At 39.8% G+C, this 20,011-nt stretch overlaps 1 protein-coding gene across 6 annotated transcripts in view; it reads right to left on the bottom strand.

Annotated features, from left to right (window-relative positions):
* Positions 1-20,011, bottom strand: part of USP28 (ubiquitin specific peptidase 28) — a 57,009-nt gene that overhangs the window by 15,856 nt on the left and 21,142 nt on the right. For 3 of the 6 annotated variants that reach the window (XM_082844503.1, XM_082844499.1, XM_082844501.1), the window contains 10 exons: positions 19,725-19,830; positions 18,649-18,808; positions 13,159-13,245; positions 12,314-12,451; positions 11,302-11,375; positions 9,684-9,763; positions 8,274-8,422; positions 6,402-6,529; positions 3,314-3,409; positions 129-308 (listed from right to left, as the gene is read on the bottom strand). In XM_082844503.1, the coding sequence (XP_082700629.1) occupies positions 129-308; positions 3,314-3,409; positions 6,402-6,529; positions 8,274-8,422; positions 9,684-9,763; positions 11,302-11,375; positions 12,314-12,451; positions 13,159-13,245; positions 18,649-18,808; positions 19,725-19,830 (1,198 nt within the window). Of the gene's footprint in view, positions 1-128; positions 309-3,313; positions 3,410-6,401; positions 6,530-8,273; positions 8,423-9,683; positions 9,764-11,301; positions 11,376-12,313; positions 12,466-13,158; positions 13,246-18,648; positions 18,809-19,724; positions 19,831-20,011 lie in introns of those variants that run through there. The other 3 variants (XM_082844504.1, XM_082844500.1, XM_082844502.1) reach the window with 2 other exon arrangements.

Below are 20,011 nucleotides of genomic sequence, written 5' to 3'. Positions count from 1 at the left end.
TTTAAGACAAAGCACTCACGGCCTTTGAGCTCTTACGGGGTGAGTGTTAATCAGGTGGAAAGATGTGCACAGTTCAAATTAAACCAAAAAACCCATTACATACTATTTTTAAAACTTGTTTGCATTACCTTTCCTTGGATATCAGGTCAGAAGCCGGGCAGTGCTCAGAAGAAAGTGGTAACGTCATGCGTGCATCACTTTGAGATGCAGAGTTTTCTGAGGCAGGTTTTGTACTAGCAAATTCAATAACATATTTCAACATGTCCGGGAGTGGGAACCGAGCCGGGCCCGAGCCGTACTTCACATACCTAGGAGGCAGAGACAATGGTACTCTACTGCAAAGGCTGCCTTGTATTTCCAGGCTCGCTGACAAAAGATCTGTTATTTTCTGAAGAGTCAATGGAAAGGCTTATTCCTAAATGCCATACAATATTTAATACGTTAATCTATAGAGCAAAAAGTTCTCTAACTACAACAGTGAAAACTGACAATAGCCTAAATTTTTACACCTGGCAAAAAGCATTTAAAATGGGCTCTAGTCAAAGCCACGCCAGTGACGCTTCCTCTTGATTCATATCACATTTAGGCTCTTGTCATAAAAGTAAATTCTGTTTCTTAAAGCAAAAGGGATACATTATCATTACTCAAATCTGAAAATAATGCTGGTGAACTAGTATCCAACGGTTTCTTCTCTGCTGCCCTTTAGATCAAGTACTCTGCAATTAGGAAAAATGAGAGAGGGAAATCTGGAAATGGGAAGCAGGTATTGACAAAGGTCAGAGATAAGAAAACGCAAATCTTTCTTCTGCCTGAGTCCTACGTACCCTATTATTCACATACTCATTCAACAGGCCAGGCCAGGAATAAATTATTGAAGATTTCTTTGGGATTAGTAAATAATAAATGTCTTCAATATGTAACCAAAACAACTAATTAATTATTTTAATAATACCCAATGTTCTGCCATTACTAGCACATGCTACACTCAGTAAAGAGATTTACTTCAGTGAATTCTACAGCTCACTGCAGAAGACAGTCTAAATGGTACATAATTAAGCTGACTCATTGGTACAGATAAACTATAATCCTGGGATTCCATTTATAAAAGGATAGAGTCACTTCACATTTCTCTAAAGAAAGTGAAAAAAGAAACAGGCATAAAACTAGGAAGAAGGAAAATTGTCTGTTTCTATATCAAAAAGGACATTATGAAATAAAAAAAAATATAATCAACCACGTTAGAGGGTATGCAGCAAAGACACTTCAGCTACTCTAATTGAAAGGAGAATTAGAATGATTTCTCCTGTGGATCTGCCTGCCACAGAGAGTTACAGCTTTCACTGAAAAGGATATTAAATATGTAAAACTAGAAGAACTTTGAAGAACTGTTCCAGTCCTTACATTCCTATTTCCTTGGCTTAATTGCAGCTATCAGTTTACCTAAACTCAGCTGGTCTTTCAAAATATACTTTCTCCATGAAGTCTCCCCTCCATATGCCATGCCCCCAAATGCCAAAGGAAGATCTCCCCTCTCTGAACTCCTACAGTACATGAACTAAACCTCTTGTCTATCCCATAGACATGGTTAACATGTCTTCTTAAGCTTTCAGTGTTTGTTGAAAGAAGTTATTAATACAGCACTGGCTTGGACCAAAAGAAACATCTTCTTACTGGCACTGAAGCATTGACAATCTCATAAGATTTTAAGTCATTCTTTTACATCTGTAACTCTTCTCAGGTTTGCTGCATTTCAACGTGACACTTCTACAAAATTTCAGGAAAAAATTTTCTCTAAGAAACTTATCTTCAATTTTATGACAATCATTTTTCTGTTCTTCTTCTGAATTCCTTTAGACCAACTACTTCATGCAATGCAGCACTTGTATTAATTTAGTAGAATCAGAGCAAAAGTAGTTTCAAAAAAGATGTCTACACTGTACACAAGAAATCTTATTTTTAATGTTAGAGTACCTTATAGAAGAAATGGTGAACATTTTAATTTTTTTAAATAGTAAAAGTAATGCATGCACCTGGTAAGAAAACAATTACAAAAATGTGTAAAACAAACCACAAAAGCCATCCACCCCCATCTCACTTCTACCACCTAATGGTATCCATTAATAGTGTCTTGTATAGATTCCCAGGATTATGTCACACACAGACAAGCAATTTTTTAAAAAATTACCCAAGTAAAATTATCTGAAATTTTAAGAGTCACTTTATTTTAGAAAGAAAGTAGTATCATACTATAGAAAATGCTCCTGTATACTATTTTAAAATCTAAATAAGCCAGAATGCCTTGCTGGTTACTGGAAAATTGAGCATTTTCGAGCTATAATGCATCACGTATATCTGGTTGTATAAACACAGAACTTTCCAATCTTACAAAGTATCACTAAAATCTTAAAAGTAAAATATTGCCACAGGTATAAAGTCCCATAAGTCACTTCCAGGAGTATGTGAGGAATCAATCCCCAGCTTAAGTCTGTATTTAGACAACTAGATGATGGATCATAATACCTCTTGGATAAGTTCTTCCTAAGTGAGAGAGAGGGAGCTGGAGAGGGGCACCTATAGGTACAGGGTCTTTCTCGGGCTGGTATGGAAGGTTCTGCCTGTCAGGGAAATTACTGAGCTAGCAATGAAGTGGGTAGAGGTGGGGTGGTAGCAGCAAAAATGCTAAGTAGATAAAGGGGGAAAAGCCACTGACAGTGTACTTATGATTTCCTTCCTGCACATTAAATCAATGGGCTCTCCTCTACTAGAGAGAAATGACAATGACTCCTCCTTAGGAAGTCACGTGGCGAGTCCACAGAAACAGTCCTTGCAGAACAGATGAACAAAAACGGAAAGATCCCTCCACAGGAGAAAGGACTTGGTATGTGTCACAAATACAAGCCTTCAGTTTGAGTCAGCACCACTCTAGAGAGAACACCATTGTTTTACCTTCCCCAGGCACCTCAAAACTGCTTTCCCAAGACAAAGCGATTAGAGTTTTATGGCAGTCACCTCTCCTGTGTTTGTGAAAAAGATGGCAAGGAGAGCAGAAAAAGTAAAGAGCTGTGAAATCAGAACTTGGGTGCCCTTCAGTACACTGCCAATTGTGTGACTTGGGACACTAATGTTCCCTGGGACTACTACTGCACATCTTAAAGACAGTTTCACACGTAGAAACACATTTTTCTTATCTATTTTATAAAATAACACTAGTTAATACTTAAAACTCTGAATTTTTAGATAAAAGCAAATTATCCGATTTGAATATCCTACTCTATCTTTCACATTTCTAAGTACAAAGCTGTCTATGACTTACCTTTCCAGTTTTTGCTGCAGAACTTTTATTTCCTCTTTCAACTTTCGAATACACTCTCTTTTACTTCGAACAAGCTCTTTGCTCCTGTACATGTACCTAAGCAAATAATAATCCCACAAACACAATTTATATTTTAAAAAATTAATGACATAAAGTTTCAGCAAACTTGGGATACAAGGAAACTGCCTTAATCAGACAAAGGATATCTATGAAAACACAGAGCTAACATCATATTTAATGGTGAAAGACTGAAAGCTTTCCCCTAGTATCAGGAACAATCCAAGAATGCCCACTCTTGCCTCTTCTATTCAATGTTTTACTGGAGGCATAGCCAGTGCAGTAAGGTAAAAAAAAAGAAGTAAAAGTCATACAGATAGAAAAGGAAGAAGTAAAGCTGCCTTTAGTTGCAGATAACATGATCATCTACATAGGAAAAGTCAAGGAATCTACGAAAATACATCAGAACTAATAAGTGAATTTCTTAGTAAGGTCAAAAGATGCAAAGTCAATTTAAAAAGAAAGAGGAGGGCTTCCCTGGTGGCGCAGTGGTTGAGAGTCCGCCTGCTGATGCAGGGGACATGGGTTCGTGCCCCGGTCTGGAAAGATCCCATATGCCGTGGAGCGGCTAGGCCCGTGAGCCGTGGCCGCTGAACCTGCCCGTCTGGAGCCTGTGCTCCGCAACGGGAGAGGCCACGACGGTGAGAGGCCCGCATACCGCAAAAAAAAAAAAAAAAAAAAAAGAAAGAGGAAAAAAATCTATTGCATTTCTGTATACTTGTAAAGAACAAACAAAAAGTAAAGTTTTTTAAAAAGCCTTATAATAACATCAAAAGCAATAATTATTTAGGGATAAACAATCGGATATGTTCAAGAACTGTACACAAAAAATTATAAATCACTGTTGAGAGAAATTAGCAAAGACTCAAGTAAATGGAGCTATACCATATTCATAGATTGAAGGACTAAAAATTGTTAAGATGTCAATTTCCCCAAATTGATCTATAGGTTCAACACAGTCCCAATCAAAATCCTAATAGCTATTAGGGGTTTTGACAAGCTGCTTCTAATATTTAGATAGAAATGGATCAGAATAGCCCAAACAATTTTTTAAAAAGAATAGCAAAGTGGGAGGTTTACACTATCTGATGTCAAGATTTACAATAAAATCACAGTAGTCAGGTGGTTTGTGACCACCTAGAAGGGTGGGATAGGGAGGGTGGGAGAGACGGAGACGCAAGAGGGAAGAGATATGGGAACATATGTATATGTATAACTGATTCACTTTGTTATAAAGCAGAAACTAACACACCATTGTAAAGCAATTATATTCCAATAAAGATGTTAAAAAAAAATCACAGTAGTCAAGACAATGTAGCACTGGCATAAGATTATACAATAGACAGAATAAAACCTCCAGAAAAAGGCCTACAAATACAAGTTCAACTAATTTTTGAAAAAAGTACCAAGGTAATTCAATGGGGGAAAAGAGAGTCTTTTCAGCAAATGATGCTGGAATAATTGGACATCCGCATGCCGCCTTACGCACCCTGCAAAAAAAATCCCCTTACCTCACACCATATATGAAAATGAACTCTAAATGGGTCACAGACATAAACGTAAGAGTTAAAATTACAAAATTTCTGGAAAAATATCGAAGAAAACCTTTGTGACCTTGGGTTGGCAGATTTCTTAATTAGAACACAAAAAACCACAAACTATAAAAGGGCACTTGATACATTAGACTTCATCAAAACCCAAAACCCCTACTCTTCTAAAAATACCAGTAAAGAAATGGAAGAGACAAGTAGAGTTAGAAAATATTTGGATTTGTATCTAAAATATATAAAGAACTCTTACAACTCAGTATGAACACAACCAACCAAATTAAAAAGTGGACAAAAGATATGAACAGACACTTCACCTAAGAAAATATACAAATGACCATTAATTAAGCACATGAAAATATGGTCAACATTGTTAGTTATCAGGGAACTATAAATCAAAAGAAAAATAAAATCCTACAAACCCAGGAGAATGGCTAAAACTTAAAAGACCGATAATTCCAAGTATTGTTGAGGATTTGGAGCAAATGTGAACTCTCATACACTGCTGATAGGAACGCAAAACTGTACAGCCACTTTAGAAAACAGTTTGGTAATTTCTTATAGAGTTAAAAATATACTTTTCATACAACAGCAATCTCACTCCCAGGTATTTTACCCAGAAGCACTAAAAACCACACCAAGATTTCTATGTGAAAGTTCACAGCAGCTTTATTCATAATAGCCTAAAACTGGATACATCTGAAATGTCCATCAACTAGTTGATGGAAAAAATATTGTGGTACCTCCATACAATGTAATACTACTCAATAACATTAAGAAAGAAATCACTGATATATGCAACAACATGGATGAATTCCAAATACATTATTCTAAGTGAAAGATGACGGCCACAAGAGGGCTCATACTGAATATTAATGCCCCTAATTATGACATTCTAAAAATGACAAAAGTACAGGCCAGAAAACAAGTGGTTGCCTGAAGGTGGAGGGAAGGGACTGACTGCAAAGGGGCACGAGGGAACCTTCTGGGTGATGGAAATGTTCTATATCTATATCACCTTCCGGGTGATGGTGGTATTACTTGGCTGTATACATTCATTGAAATTCATCAGCTGTACACCTAAGAATGGTAACATTTCTTTGTATGTAAACTATATGTCAATAAAACAGACTTTAAGAAGATTAAAATTCTATAATGTAAGTCTGACTAGGATTTTCAGGAATACAAACAGTATTAAATGAGAAAGAAATACACAGCAGCTACTCCAGATACTGTTCACCAGACAGCAGGGCTTTCACCTGAAGCCTAGCTACTCAAATTGTGGTCCAGAGATCAGAAGCATCAAACAGCATTGTCCTGAGAGCTTCTTAGAAATGCAAACTCTTAGGTCGCAACCTAGATCCACTGAATCCGAATATGTATATTATCAAGAGCTCCAGGTGAGTCCTATGTACAATACACTTAGTATATGCTCACTTCTACTGCTACAACACATTAAGAAGACAATCAACCACAGAACTCACCTGTCCATATAAATGATCTGAGGAAATTCCAGTTTGTTGTGAATTTTCTCTGGCTGACCAAGGGACTGATTGAACTCAAATCTTGAGAGTTCAAAGGTCAACACTGGAGGTAGTTTTGTAAACCAACGCTATGTCAGGCGTAGAAATGCGGGAGAGAAAAGTTAATTTTAGGAAATAGCAACAGCCAGATTTAAACTATCCCTCACCAGACTTTCTTCCTTTGGTAATCAAACTCATACTAGAGTTCTTTTTTTTTTTTTTACTCCAAACAGTAAAATGACCACTTAGAATCATGCCTTCTTAAAGAATATGGTTAAACACTTCTCAAGACTCCAAATTTACAAGCCAGTGAACAACATTTTAACTCAACTATCATCCTCAGATATGACGACCCTTAAATATGTGAACTTCACCAAGAATCTACACATCATTCACTGCACCATCAGTATTCAAGAGGTTTAAAACCTGGAGAAAATGGCTAGCCTAACCAAAGAATTAGAAATTGTCCAGAAAGTTTAATATGTGTACATATACTATATACTATTTATTTACAGTCTATTAACCATAATTTGAATCCCCTTTATTTCTAAAAAGGAAACTTGAAATAGCTTCATGATTATGAGTTCTGAAGTTTCTGAGAAAATCTCTGGATTCCAAGAATTTACAGATCTCACAAAGGACTTAGTCAAATCAACCTATAATGTTGCCTTGAGTTTCAAGAACAGAAAGCACTAAAATATAAAGAAGATCTCAACTGTCACTGATAGTAGAGGAGGAAGAAGCTAAACCCGGAAAGGCATTTCTGTTCAATTCACCTGTATGCCAGAGGTCTGTATGAACAGCTTTAAAATGTTCCCTTTACCAAAGATGCAAATAGCTATATTCCCTCCACATGCCCTTGTCAGCATGAGGTGAATCCAGACAGCCTGTCTGGCCACCTCAGAGCTATACCTAAATATGCACAATTTTCTTTTTTTTTTTTTAATAGAGAGGTCCCATTCTTGAATAGAGGTCTCCAGAGGTCTAAGTCGCTAATGAACACTCCTTGCCTTTTGTAAGAGCAAGCATCAGCTCTGCACAGATGGCACAGATGATATGCCTCCCAATCAGGAATTAATACTTTCCTTGGAAAGCTAGGGAGGCAGTAGCTCTCTCCCAGTTCCAACACTGCTCTACAGCTAATACACTTTTAACAAGGCTCAAGTCAGGCTCCCTATTTAACTCAAGAAAGATTTTCTTTCTCTTATAATAATTACTGAGTTGGACTCATGTAAGGCACAATTCTGTTCAAAATGTACGATGAAAGGAGAATAATCCAAGCTGTGTGGTGTTGGCAATTTGCTACAATGTAACTAATTCTTAACGGGAACTTTGAGATATTAATTACCCTTGCTTGTAATTCCCCCTTTCTTTCCAACCCACAAAAATAAATAAATGAATCTTACATTTAAAAAATTTTAAAGCAAAGGCAGAATTTACAACTGAGAAAAGTAAACACTATAATAGGGAAAATATTCTAAATGGCATACCATAGGAGTTAATCACTGTACTTTTACCCTCCGAAAATATGGAGGCAGTGGTTCTCCCTACTCAGGTACAGGTAGGCTTCAACAGAAAGAGAGAAACTTGATCATACTTAAAACGTCAGAAGCAGCATACAACCTTTATACGATTAACTCAAATTCATACAAGAATTTATTCATCAAACACTAAGACTCACTAACTCTTATCAACTCATGAGAGACTTCAGACTAGTTCAAGTCCTGTTAGTGTAAAGTTATTTAATATGTGATGTGAAAACAGTTTGCCCAAAAGCTCAGTCCTATTTAACTGGCTTTGTCTTGGCAAAGCAAATAAAAATATCCAACTCACCTCTTGTCCATATTTCACTGAATGATCGGAAGGAAGCAGCTCAATGTCACCCTCCACCATGGCCCCTTCCAAACATTCGTCTAAGTTGCGATAACCATTTACCTGAAGGGGATACTGGCCGAAGGTCTCATTGTTACAAAAGGGCTTCCCTAGGCAAAGAAACAGATTGCTTTTTAAAAGACATCACTACTGCTATCGAAAGCTTTTTTCCTGGCACCACACAGACAGTATCTTCTTAATTCAGCAACTTGCTGAGAACTGGTTACAAGTATACTTAGCCGGGATGGCTACCTCTAATGAACCAGCGGATCCAGGCATAGATCATTAACAACTGCTAACATCACAAAAAGAAAGACAACCAACTATGCCTCCTGGTCAAAGACTGTCGCACCACCTGTGAGTTAGTCTTGACTAATTAAAAAGCCTTACCTGAATCTGGTCAAACTCTAGATCCAACTATCAAGTTACAAAAAGAGGAGCAAAGAGGAACATGTTAAACTATATCACAGATACGCAAGCAGCAAAATTTTAGACTGTAGAGAATATAAGAGAACAAACAACCTAATTTCTTAAAAAATGTATTTCAAGGAAGAAAGAATGGAGGGAAGGGACAGTCTGCAGATTTTGAAAAGAACTTAAAAGACCAATCATAAATGAACCATATTTGCATCCTGATTAAAACAAACTGTAAAAAAGTATACATATGGGGAAGTGTATTTTTTACATATGTAAAATTATATATTTATATACACATGAAATTGTAAAACGAATTGGGCGTTTGAACACTTGACTAGTTATATGATATCAAGAAATGCTGTTTTCTGGGAGTGACAGTGGATTGGATTTTTTTTTTTTTGGCCACATGGCATGGCATGCAGAATCTTAGTTCCCTGACCAGGGATTGAACCGATGCCCCCTGCAGTGGAAGCACAGAGTCTTAACCTCTGGACCACCAGGGAAGTCCCTGGATTAGACTGTTTTACAAAGCCTATCAGAGGGGTAAAAGAAGACAGGTGTTAGATGGAGAATGATTGGCCATGTGTCCAACATGCAGCTTAGATAAGCCCCTAGAGTAGACACACTTTTGGCAGCCTGACTCAATGAAACCTTGAGATTAGATAAAACAACAGAGAAAACTGATTAACATCAGTGTGTGTCTGGCATTAATACCAGATTTAGGCTGTGCAAATATTACACAATTCAATATAGCAACTCTGAGACGAACACTGTGCCCGTTTTACAGATGAAGAGACAGAGGATCCAGGATCTCATGTAATTTGTTCACGATCACACACATACTAAGAGGCAGAACCAGTATTCAGACCTGCATTTGTCTGACTCTCAAGACATTTCACAGTAATACAGATGTGGTCACAAGTCTAGAATTAACATTTAGAGCAGAGAATTTACCTTCATGAATCCCTTCAGTGAGGAAAGTACCGTAGAATAGCTGCACCATTGGATTTTCAGATTTGTTCCTGGGATTGCTGCTTTTAAAATAAGGAAACAATTCTATATCATTTGGATCAGATAAGCAATACATTAAGCCAAACCAGCATTCAAAAGCAAAAATAATACATTTTCATCAACCCTCAAAGATCTAAGTATGCTCTAAAATAAGTAACGGATTAGTTCAGTTCAAAAACTCATTGAATAGCCAGGGCATGGAAGCAACCTAAGTTTCCATCGACAGATGAATGGATAAAGAAGATGTGACACATATATACAATGGAATATTACTCACCCATAAAAAGAAATGAAATTGAGTTATTTGTAGTGAGGTGGATGGACCTAGAATCTGTCATACAGTGAAGCAAGTCAGAAAGAGAAAAACAAATACCATATGGTAACACATTATATATGGAATCTAAAGAAAAAAATAAAATGGTTCTGAAGAACCTAGGGGCAGGACAGGAATAAAGATGCCGATGTAGAGAATGGACTTGAGGACACGGGGAGGGGGAAGGGTAAGATGGGACAAAGTGACAGAGTGGCATGGACTTATATATACTACCAAAATAGATAGCTAGTGGGAAGCAGCCGCATAGCACAGGGAGATCAGCTCGGTGCTTTGTGACCACCTAGAGGGGTGGGATAGGGAGGGTGGGAGGGAGACGCAAGAGGGAGGCGATATGGGGATATATGTATATGTATAGCTGATTCACTTTGTTATAAAGCAGAAACTAACACACCATTGTAAAGCCATTACACTCCAATAAAGATGTTAAAGAAAATTAAAAAACAAAAAAAAACCCTCATTAAACAAGTATATACCCAGCACTGTACCAAATTCTGGAGACACAAAGGCAATACAGGCATGATCCCTGGCCTTACAGAACTGCAAGTCTAACAGGGGAGTCATACATGCAAATACATGTGTGTGTGTACATTCAATATATACATCTATATCCAGTGACAGAAATATATAAGGTATAGAAGTCATATAAAGGTAAGAATGAACCCTCTTGTTCAGTTTTCCAAATGAATATGAAAATGTTTTCCTGGTGGCACAATAGAGATGGAATGAAAACAGCCTATTTCTATAAGCCTATCTTAAATTAACTATGTAAGATGCTATTTGGAAAGCTGTTTTATGAGTTTTAAAAAAAAAACGTAGGAAGCAAGTATCTCTGCATCTGTATTTGGCAAGGGCTATTTATATTCTTTGCTTTGAATTTTACTTCTGTCAGTGACTGAAATAATTAAATTCAATGTATTCATATTATACCTCCATTCTCACATCAAGGATTGATTTCTATCTTTCAATACTTTTACAGCACAAGTGATGACTTTTAAAAAGTTAATAGTTATGACCCTTTTAGAAAAAAAGTTACAGATTAATATGATTATCTACAGGGGGAAAACCAAGGGCAAGGGGGATAAACAATGACAAATATGAGTGGTTACCCCACAGGGTTTGGTAAAAATCAGCAATTTCTACTTGAGAAGAATAATTTCCCCCCAAATCATAATTCTCACTGGCCCGCTGTGAGTAGGAAGGATGTACAAACAAATCCTCAACACTCACTTAACATTAACAGCTAGCTGGAATGCGTCCTCTAGCCAATCCAGGAGCTTGTGTGTGAATTCACTCACATCTTGCTGTAACAGACGCACAAATTGCATGAGTTAGACCCAACAGTATACTTAGGGAAATGAAAATATGCCCTTATCCCACCAACGATTAAGATTCTATTACTACAAAGGACTTCTTTTTCAGGTCCAAATATCGTGAAGATACAAGGAACACTGGAACCCAGCTGCTGCAGACAACACACAAGACCCATTGGGCGATTTCTGATTAGAAGGAAATGGGAACACTACCCCTTCCAGCCACATCTATTTGTAACAAACTAACAAAATCTTCCAGTTAGGCCTTGAAAAAAAGGTCCAAAGAACAGACTGAAGTTCTCTAGAACAATATGAGATCTGAATGGAGAAAGGAAACCTTTATGAAATGTTTTGAGAATTTTGTAGAACTGCAGGACCTTTAGACAAATAGATTAAAAAAAGTAATTTTATGAAGAAGAAGCTGCTCTAATAGTGATAGCTTTGATCTGAATAAGAGGTAGGGAAAGGAACGTACTAGAGTCTAGAAGAGAAAGACTGCTCAGAAAAGCTACTGAACTCAGGTTTAGATCGTTTTAAAAATAGGATTTCTATTTGGGCCATCCCAAGACAAAGGTGCAGACAAAGGACAGACTTTCCTTTGCTTGGTGACCCTCTGCCATGATTTACTGAGATATTTTCCAATCTCCTCCTTTCTACTTCAACAGCCCCTGGAAAATTCTATTCTTTCTATTTTTTCTTCTTTCCTTTAAAACAGCCAGCCTCCCCCACACAACACGTACATGCACACACTTTTTTTTACTTGTTCCTTAGGCATTACAAAGGGCAAAAGCAGGCACCCGGAGTCCTGCATAGTCACGTTCATAGCTTATTACACAGCTGAAACAAGGCAACATCACAGTAGTAGTAACAAGGCATCATTGCAAACTCCAGAGTCGAGGGAAAGAACGAGGACTATGGGCTTCCTGTACCTGCTGCTCCTCAGGCGATCGGAATGCTCCCTTTAAGAGGTCCAGGGCTGCTGAAGGGTCTACAAACTTGCGATTTGATCCCATCATCAGAGCAAACAAATACTGAAGCTCCTGCATAAACACAATATTTCTCTTTTCCTGCAGGAAAGATAGCGATGTGTACTCTTATAACCTCATATTTGGAAAATTTGAACACATAAAGAAAAAAGTGATCAACAATCTCTAATTTATATTTACAAAGTTCTAGATTGGAATCAGGTCTCAAACTATTATAGGTACTCTGATAAAGTCTGTGTAGGGGACTGCCCTAAACTCGAGAATATCTATGTAGAAGCCAGAGAGAGAATAATGTCAGAAAGCAAAAGTGTTTATTTTCTAAAACCGCTGCCATCCCTCCTTTTGGGAAAGGCATCACCAAGGGAAATCCTGGGAAGGGTGAGATCTCAGCAGGAGGCTATATCCTTTGGCAAGAATGGACTAAAGACTTCTAAGAAGGCCCAGGCCTTCCGGCATCACGTCATCCACTCTGCATCCCTCAGCGCAAGCGGCTAAAGGAGCCTGAAGCAGGCGCAGACAGACAGGTATTTCTAAATCTCCCACCCAGAGGCAGAAAAGCTGAGGCCATCAGGGTGACCTGCCACTTTCTTAGAACTGTTTTCCTAATTTTATTCCTGCTTAACTTTACATTATTTCTTGTCACAAAGAAAGAAAAAGAGCCATTTGGAAATGAAAACAAATGTTGCACAAGCCAAAGAGCATCACAGTAACCAGCTTTAACCAAAATTAAAAGGCCTTTGGGAAGACTGGGACTAAACAACAGGGAAGATTCCTTGACACCAATTTACCGTGTGACTTGGACAATTTTCAAGTACGTTCTGTGGTAGGCTATAGCTGAGGACAAGTCTTCGGAATTCAGGCAATTGAAACAGAGACTGAAATAAAAAAATGGATTAATAGCCTTTCTTTCAAAATAACTGCAGCAAAAAAATATTTTTTACCTTAAAAGTATGTATAACTGTCAACCTAGTAATTCTACTATGTCTAAGGAAATAATAATGGCTACACATAAAAATTTCACCAAAAGAATGTTAATCCTTTTTAGGAAAAAAATAGAAAAAACCTAATGGCTAGCAGGAAAAGATTAAATAAACTATAGTACATCTGTATAACGGATTATTATATAGTCATTAAAATAATACTGTAGAAACAATGTTTTCATAAAAGGACAACTACACAGTAAAAATGAGTGATCAAGAGCTACATGTATCAACACAGATGTATCTCAGAAATATTCTGTGTGAGAAAAAGGTGTAGAAAGATAGAGTATTATATTGTTCATAAGAAGTTTAATCATATAAAACAACATGATACACTGTTTAGGGTTACCTACACCTGTGGTTGTATCTGTGTGAAGGGGGTGGTATGACGGGCGATGGGTACAATGGGGACTTAATAGTACAGGGATTTGAAACATTTCTTTCTAAAGCTTTACTATTCTCCACTCTTTGCCTTAAATACTGTATTTTAAGAAATTTTAACAGATATCTCTGGCTGGCAGAATTAGGGAAAGGAATTCCTTTTTACTGTTTGTAAATCATACATTTTTCCAACTACGAATATCTTTTGAAAGTTAATGTTTTAAAAAATCTCTTGTATGGGCTTCCCTGGTGGCGCAGTGGTTGGGAGTCCCCCTGCCGATGCAGGGGACACGGGTTTGTGCCCCGGTCTGGGAGAATCCCACATGACGCAGAGTGGCTGGGTCCGTAAGCCATGGCCGCTGAGTCTGCGCATCTGGAGCCTATGCTCCGCAATGGGAGAGGCCACAACAGTGAGAGGCCCGCGTACAGCAAAAAAAAAAAAAAAAAAAAAAAAAAAACCTCTTGTATGAATATAACTCCTCATCCCAACATAATCCTCAGATGAAAAGCCCTCCAGCCCACAGACTGGAACTCTTGAAGCAGCATCCTGGGTGGACTATAAGCCTCCGACTTCCCCCACTCCACGACAAGCTCTACCGGGATTCAGCCAACAGGAGGAGTGTACACCTGGACTGGGAACTTAAGTCGGGTTAGGATGTGATACCAAAGTTCTATCTGCAGCCGGGGCTGGGATGCTCAGCTCTACAAGCAGCCCCATCTCTTCTCTTCCCACCTCCCATGTCTACCTAGCGCATCTCCATTCCTCCTGGTTTCATCCCTACTCGGCTGACTATCCCGTAACATGTTCCAGCACTTCTGTTCTACCTTGAGAAAACTGGCCTTACGTTCTCAAGTCCCTTCACTCCACTTCCTCACCTTCACCAAAATCTGGCTTTTCCCAAAGATGCTATTATTCTAAAAACTATTCTAAAAACTACAACAGTGTGAGCTTGATGTTACTCATTTCCCAAACCAATATCAACTTGATCCTCCAACATCTGCTTCTTCTCCTGTAGTCTCTGTATCACTAATTACATCCTGCTCCTCCAGGCATCAAAGTTTAGAACTTCAGAATAATCGTTGACTCCTTTCCCTTTATCAACCATTTACATCCAGTAAGAAGTCCCTTGCACTCTGCCTCTGGGGCGCTATTTTATTCATAACCACCTCCTCTCTAGCAGTCCCTATCACCTGCTCTAATCAAACTCCCATCACTGCTCACCTGGATCACAGCACATTGTCTCCCTGGCTCTAGAACCTCCTCTGTATCAGCCCACTCTCCACACAGCTCCTTCTAACTATCTTTCTAATGGAACCAAAATAAAGCACCTGATTCACTGAAGACTGTCATATGGTGAGAGCTCTGCCATCCCAAGTCTGCCATCCTTACCAGGTGACTTTGGTCAGCGCCCAATCCACAGGACATCCTGTCAGCTCTGCCTTGGGAATAAATCAAGATTCCAACCTCTTCTCTATTTCCACGGCTACCAGCCTGGTCCAGGGCAGCATGGCCTCTCAGTGATGACTGCAGCGGCCCCCTTCATAGGTCTCTCCACTTGTATCCGCGCCCCCTCCATTCTGCTCTCCTCACAGTGGCCCGAGGGAGCCTTTTAAAACTCGAGTCAGAGTCCGTTACTCCTCTGCTCAGAACCCTCATGACTCCCCATCTCACTCAGAGCAAAAGACGAGTTACCTCTCCAACCCCACCTCCAGGGATCCTTGCCTCCGCTCCTAGCATTCCTGCCACTCGGGACTCTGATGTCCTGTGAACACGCCAAGCTCACTCCCACCTTGTGGCCATTGTTTGGTGCTTCCCCTTCTACATGGAATGCTCTCCCCCGACAGTTGCCTGGCTCACTCCCTCGCCTGCTGCGTCCAGGGCAACTGCTCCAATCTCATCCCCTCACGCGGCCTAACCTAACATCGTAGTTTATGTTGGAACCTGCTCCCGTCCCTCCTGCGGCAATTCCAATCTCCCATACCCTGCTCTCTTTTCTATCACACTGACCAGAGTTTAACATACTATATAAACATCTATGTAGTTAACTAGTTAGTTTTTCAACTATTTATTGATTCCTATTTCAACTATTTATTTTCTATTTATTGTTCCTCGTCTGTCTTGCCTCACAAGAATCTAAATCCCTAAGGGCAAGTCTCTGTCTTCGTTTCGTTCACTCCTATATCTCAAGGGCTTAGAACAGTGCTAGGCACACAGCAGGAGTCCAATTCACATTTTCTGAGGGAACACAGGTACTTTTGTTCAGCCGAGGGACCCCCCCCCCGGCTCCCATGAGCATCTTACGTCTCATGACCTATTCCTCCACTCCATCTCTACATACCCAGGATATGTCAATACCGGAAACACTGCCGCTTCTCAGATCACAAATTCAGAAAAACCTCCTCTTGAACCATAACCTGTCTTCTGGCTCATTTGTTCAATGACCCACAGGACACCTGTGCTTTGACGTCATCAGGAACCCAAGCAAACAGACCTCTTTCCTGTCCTCCCTTCCTGTCTTCATTTCTCCCTCTCCCCAGCTTTGATTCCGTGGTCTCTACCCATCTTTCATTAAATTCTCAAACTGCTCTTTTTTTTTTGAAACAATCTCTTAGTTTTTATTTATTTATGTATTTATTTATTTGGTTGCACTAGGTCTTAGTTGCAGCATGCAGGCTCCTTAGCTATGGTATGCGAACTCCTAGTTGCAGCATGCATGTGGGATCTAGTTCCCCAGACCAGGGATTGAACCCGGACCCCCTGCTTTGGGAGCGCGGAGTCTCATCCACTGCGCTGTGCCCCCAGGGAAGTCCCTCAAACTGCTCTTTTGTCCTTTCACCATACCCAGCAAATCCTCCAACTTAAATGAATTTAATTTTCCGCTTAAGCGTTTTGGAGAACTGCTAAGAGAAGAAGTCCCGATCAAACAGGACATGTGGGTACCACTGCACATTTAAGGTCTACAACCTCAAGGAGACCTTCACATTTTCAGAAATCCTACCACTGTATTCTGGCGCCAACTGGTTTCCCGCTGTTTACAACAACCATTTAAACTTTCACTCCCTTTAAAACCTGATTCTGTCACTCTTGCACTCTGCCTCAAAAAATGGCTGCTTATTTCAGAGGAAAAAACGACTACTAGGAACTATTTCCACTTTAACTGGCAGTCATCATTTCCTCCTTGTCCTCTCCCCTGTTACCCTCTTGCCCTCTTGCTGTCGGAGGCCAAGCCCTCCCCACACGCCCTGCTCTCTGTCCTGTCCTCCCATGCTTCCGCAGAAGCCTTTCTCAGTCATCCCCTCCATAGGCTCGCTCCTTTCACCATCTCTCACAGGAGGGAAGTGAATCCAGGGAAGGGTCTCGGTCTCAATCTCAATCTCTCCCTCTCTCTCAAAAGGAAAGAACTGACTCGTGTCCCTCATTCCCCAAGACCTTCCTACATCCTATTCTCAATGCAGAGGCCAGTGAGCCTCTTAAAATGGAAGTAGGATCGCAGCACTTGTCTGCTCCAAACCTTCCAATACTTTCCCACCTCACGTGATTCCTGAACCCTCATTGTGACTCCACGCTCCCCCTCCCCCGCCCCGCCTCCACCACCTCCCTGCACTCACAGCCGTCTGTTCCCCCTCCTCGGTCACTTAATTCCAGCCTTCTCCCTATTTCTCAGCTCCTGACCTGAGTCTCTGAACTTGCTGTTCCCTGTCTGCAGTGTCCTCTATATAATTATATGAAACATTCTTCATGGAACTACATGGCTCATTCCCTCGCCTAAGTCAGGCCTCTACTCAGATGCCCACCTTAGCAGAAAGGCCATACGTAACCCCCCTATATAAACAGCACCCCTTCCCTCTCTAGCTGAACCCTTTCTAGCCCCTCTTGCCCCCATTCATTCACCTTTATAGCACTTACCGCCATCTGATACATATTTTGTTTCCTGTCGGTCCCACTCTTTTCCAAGTAAACTCCATGGGAGTGAGGGCTTTGTTTTATCCACTGCTGTTTCCCCAGTGCTAAAACAGTCCAGGCACAGAGTAAGCTGAAGGAACCCATGGATTTTATGTGTGTAAACGGAGGATTCCATTTTTGGCTAAGCAGCTGGGTCGGTGTCAAGTACTGTGAAGGAGAAGCTGGCAGGGCGGGATCAAGTGCTACACTGCAGGCACATTAAGTTTAAGAGGCAACACGCTCCCCAGGGGAATTCATCCTCTAGCTTGGCTTTATCACCATCTACATGCTACTGCTTCCCAGAACTATATCTGCAGCCCAGATCTTTTTACTGAACGACAGATTCACACAGATAACTGCCTACACGGTATCTCCACGTGGACCCTCAAACTCAGCATGTATAAAACGAACTGAAATCCCCCGTTTAACACTCACGCAAATTATTCCTCCTCCAGTGTTAAATGGCACTATCGTCCACCTGGTACCTCAAGCTAGAAACCTTGCCGTCTTTCTCAGCCCCTCCTGCACATATCCCTACCCGGCTGCTTATCAAATCCTATAGATCTGATCTCCTGAATACCTCGTGAATGCTTTGACTCCTCCCTTCCATGGCTTATGCCACTTCTCTGTTCCAGGCCACCATAATTTCCTTCCTGCCTGGCCATTTATGATAGCCTCCCAAAGACTGATTTCTCCTTATTAGCTCTTGCTCTGCTGTAATACAGCATTCACCAAAACACCTCCTCAACCTATTTATAACCACAGAAGATTCTGTTTTCAGTACTGACCAAATTAGACACAAGAGAATCTAGGTCGAAAACACAAGAAAGCAACCAAAACACAATAATGCCATGGGGAAAACCCTCCAGTTTTATTTATCTGTTTCCTTTTTTTTAAAGCTATGTTTCTCACATTTCAGTTTAATAAATTACAAAATCGTTTCCAGAAGACACAGTTGTCTCTTAATACCATACCTGAATAACAGCACTAAACCAACATGTATTGCCAACATTTTTCAGCCCAACGGGCCAACCATCAACTCGCCTCCAGTCATTGGGATTGGGATTTTCTCCCCAGACTTCACAGCGTTTTCTCTTTGAGCGTTTAGTTTCTGCAGAGGTTGCCTCGTGCATCCTATATTGTGCCAACATATCACACATCAAAAAAGAGAAGAGTTAAACAACAATATACTATATGGAGGATGTAGGTAAGCTTTCACAGGTAACTCAAAATGCCAGATAAACTATTTACTGGGTAACCACTGGCTATATAATAACTATAAGGTTGCAACATAAGTGAAAAGGTTTAAACATCGAGTTGCTGGTCCTGCCATAACAGAGACTATTACTAACAAGGGCCCTGATGGAACTGAGTTGAGACTCAAGACTATTTATGGCTACCATATTAAAAGTTTTACATTTCAACAATAGTGCCTTATCTCAGACCTTGCCATTGAAAGAGGCAAGAAAGACACTCTGCTAAAGATAAGAGCCTCGAAATTGCTTAGCACACAAACCATGGCCCTATGTTTCCCTGAAAGAAACAACCTGGCAGTATGAGGGGATAAACATGTCTGGAAACTGATTGGGCACCACTGGAACTGGATATCTGTGAACAATACCAGACAGTCACCAAATCAGTACCAATTCAAAACATATATCCTCCTAGTCCTAGGGGAGCTGAGTGATAACTTTCATTTTCAATAGCCAACAACAAAACATTCAAAGTTTACAAAGGCTCAAAGTTAATAAAGAGAATACGTATTTATCAGATATTTGCCCTAGACAGTTTTTCCCCACTAGCAAATGTGAACTACAAAACCTTGCAGGCTTCTACTCAAAGACCACAGGCTGCAATAAGACCCTTATCATATTTAGCTTCTTCAAAAGTGAACCAAAGAGTAAGTAAGCGAATGTGAATTTAAATTTTCTCATAAAAGAAATTTCATTTAGGTGCAATTAAAGAAGCTTGGCAGAACTGTTTCACAGAGATACTGCCTTTGACCTACACACTAATGTGCAGAGCAAAGACTATAAGTTAAATCAATAACCTGTTAAGATCTCTTCCATCAGCTTGAATTTTGGGGGACTCCAGCAGACTCAAAGCAATGGCGGCCTGAAGATCATCTTTGTTATCATGAGTAAGGTCTATTACTTCTGTAAGATAAATAGAAATTTAATTAGTCTACATGCAGGAAACATTGCCTTTCTGTTTGTATTGTAGGAAAAAAGGTAAAAGCATTCACAAAATTAGATACACTCCCTAACTCTCAACACAATGGCTCTTCTGTGTAAAAACAACTTTATTACTCTATGCTAGAATCAAATGAATAACTTA

Source organism: Leucopleurus acutus (genome assembly GCF_964270905.1).
Source record: "Leucopleurus acutus genome assembly, chromosome: 8".
Taxonomy (NCBI): domain Eukaryota; kingdom Metazoa; phylum Chordata; class Mammalia; order Artiodactyla; family Delphinidae; genus Leucopleurus; species Leucopleurus acutus.
This window is presented reverse-complemented; position numbering and strand designations above follow the sequence as displayed.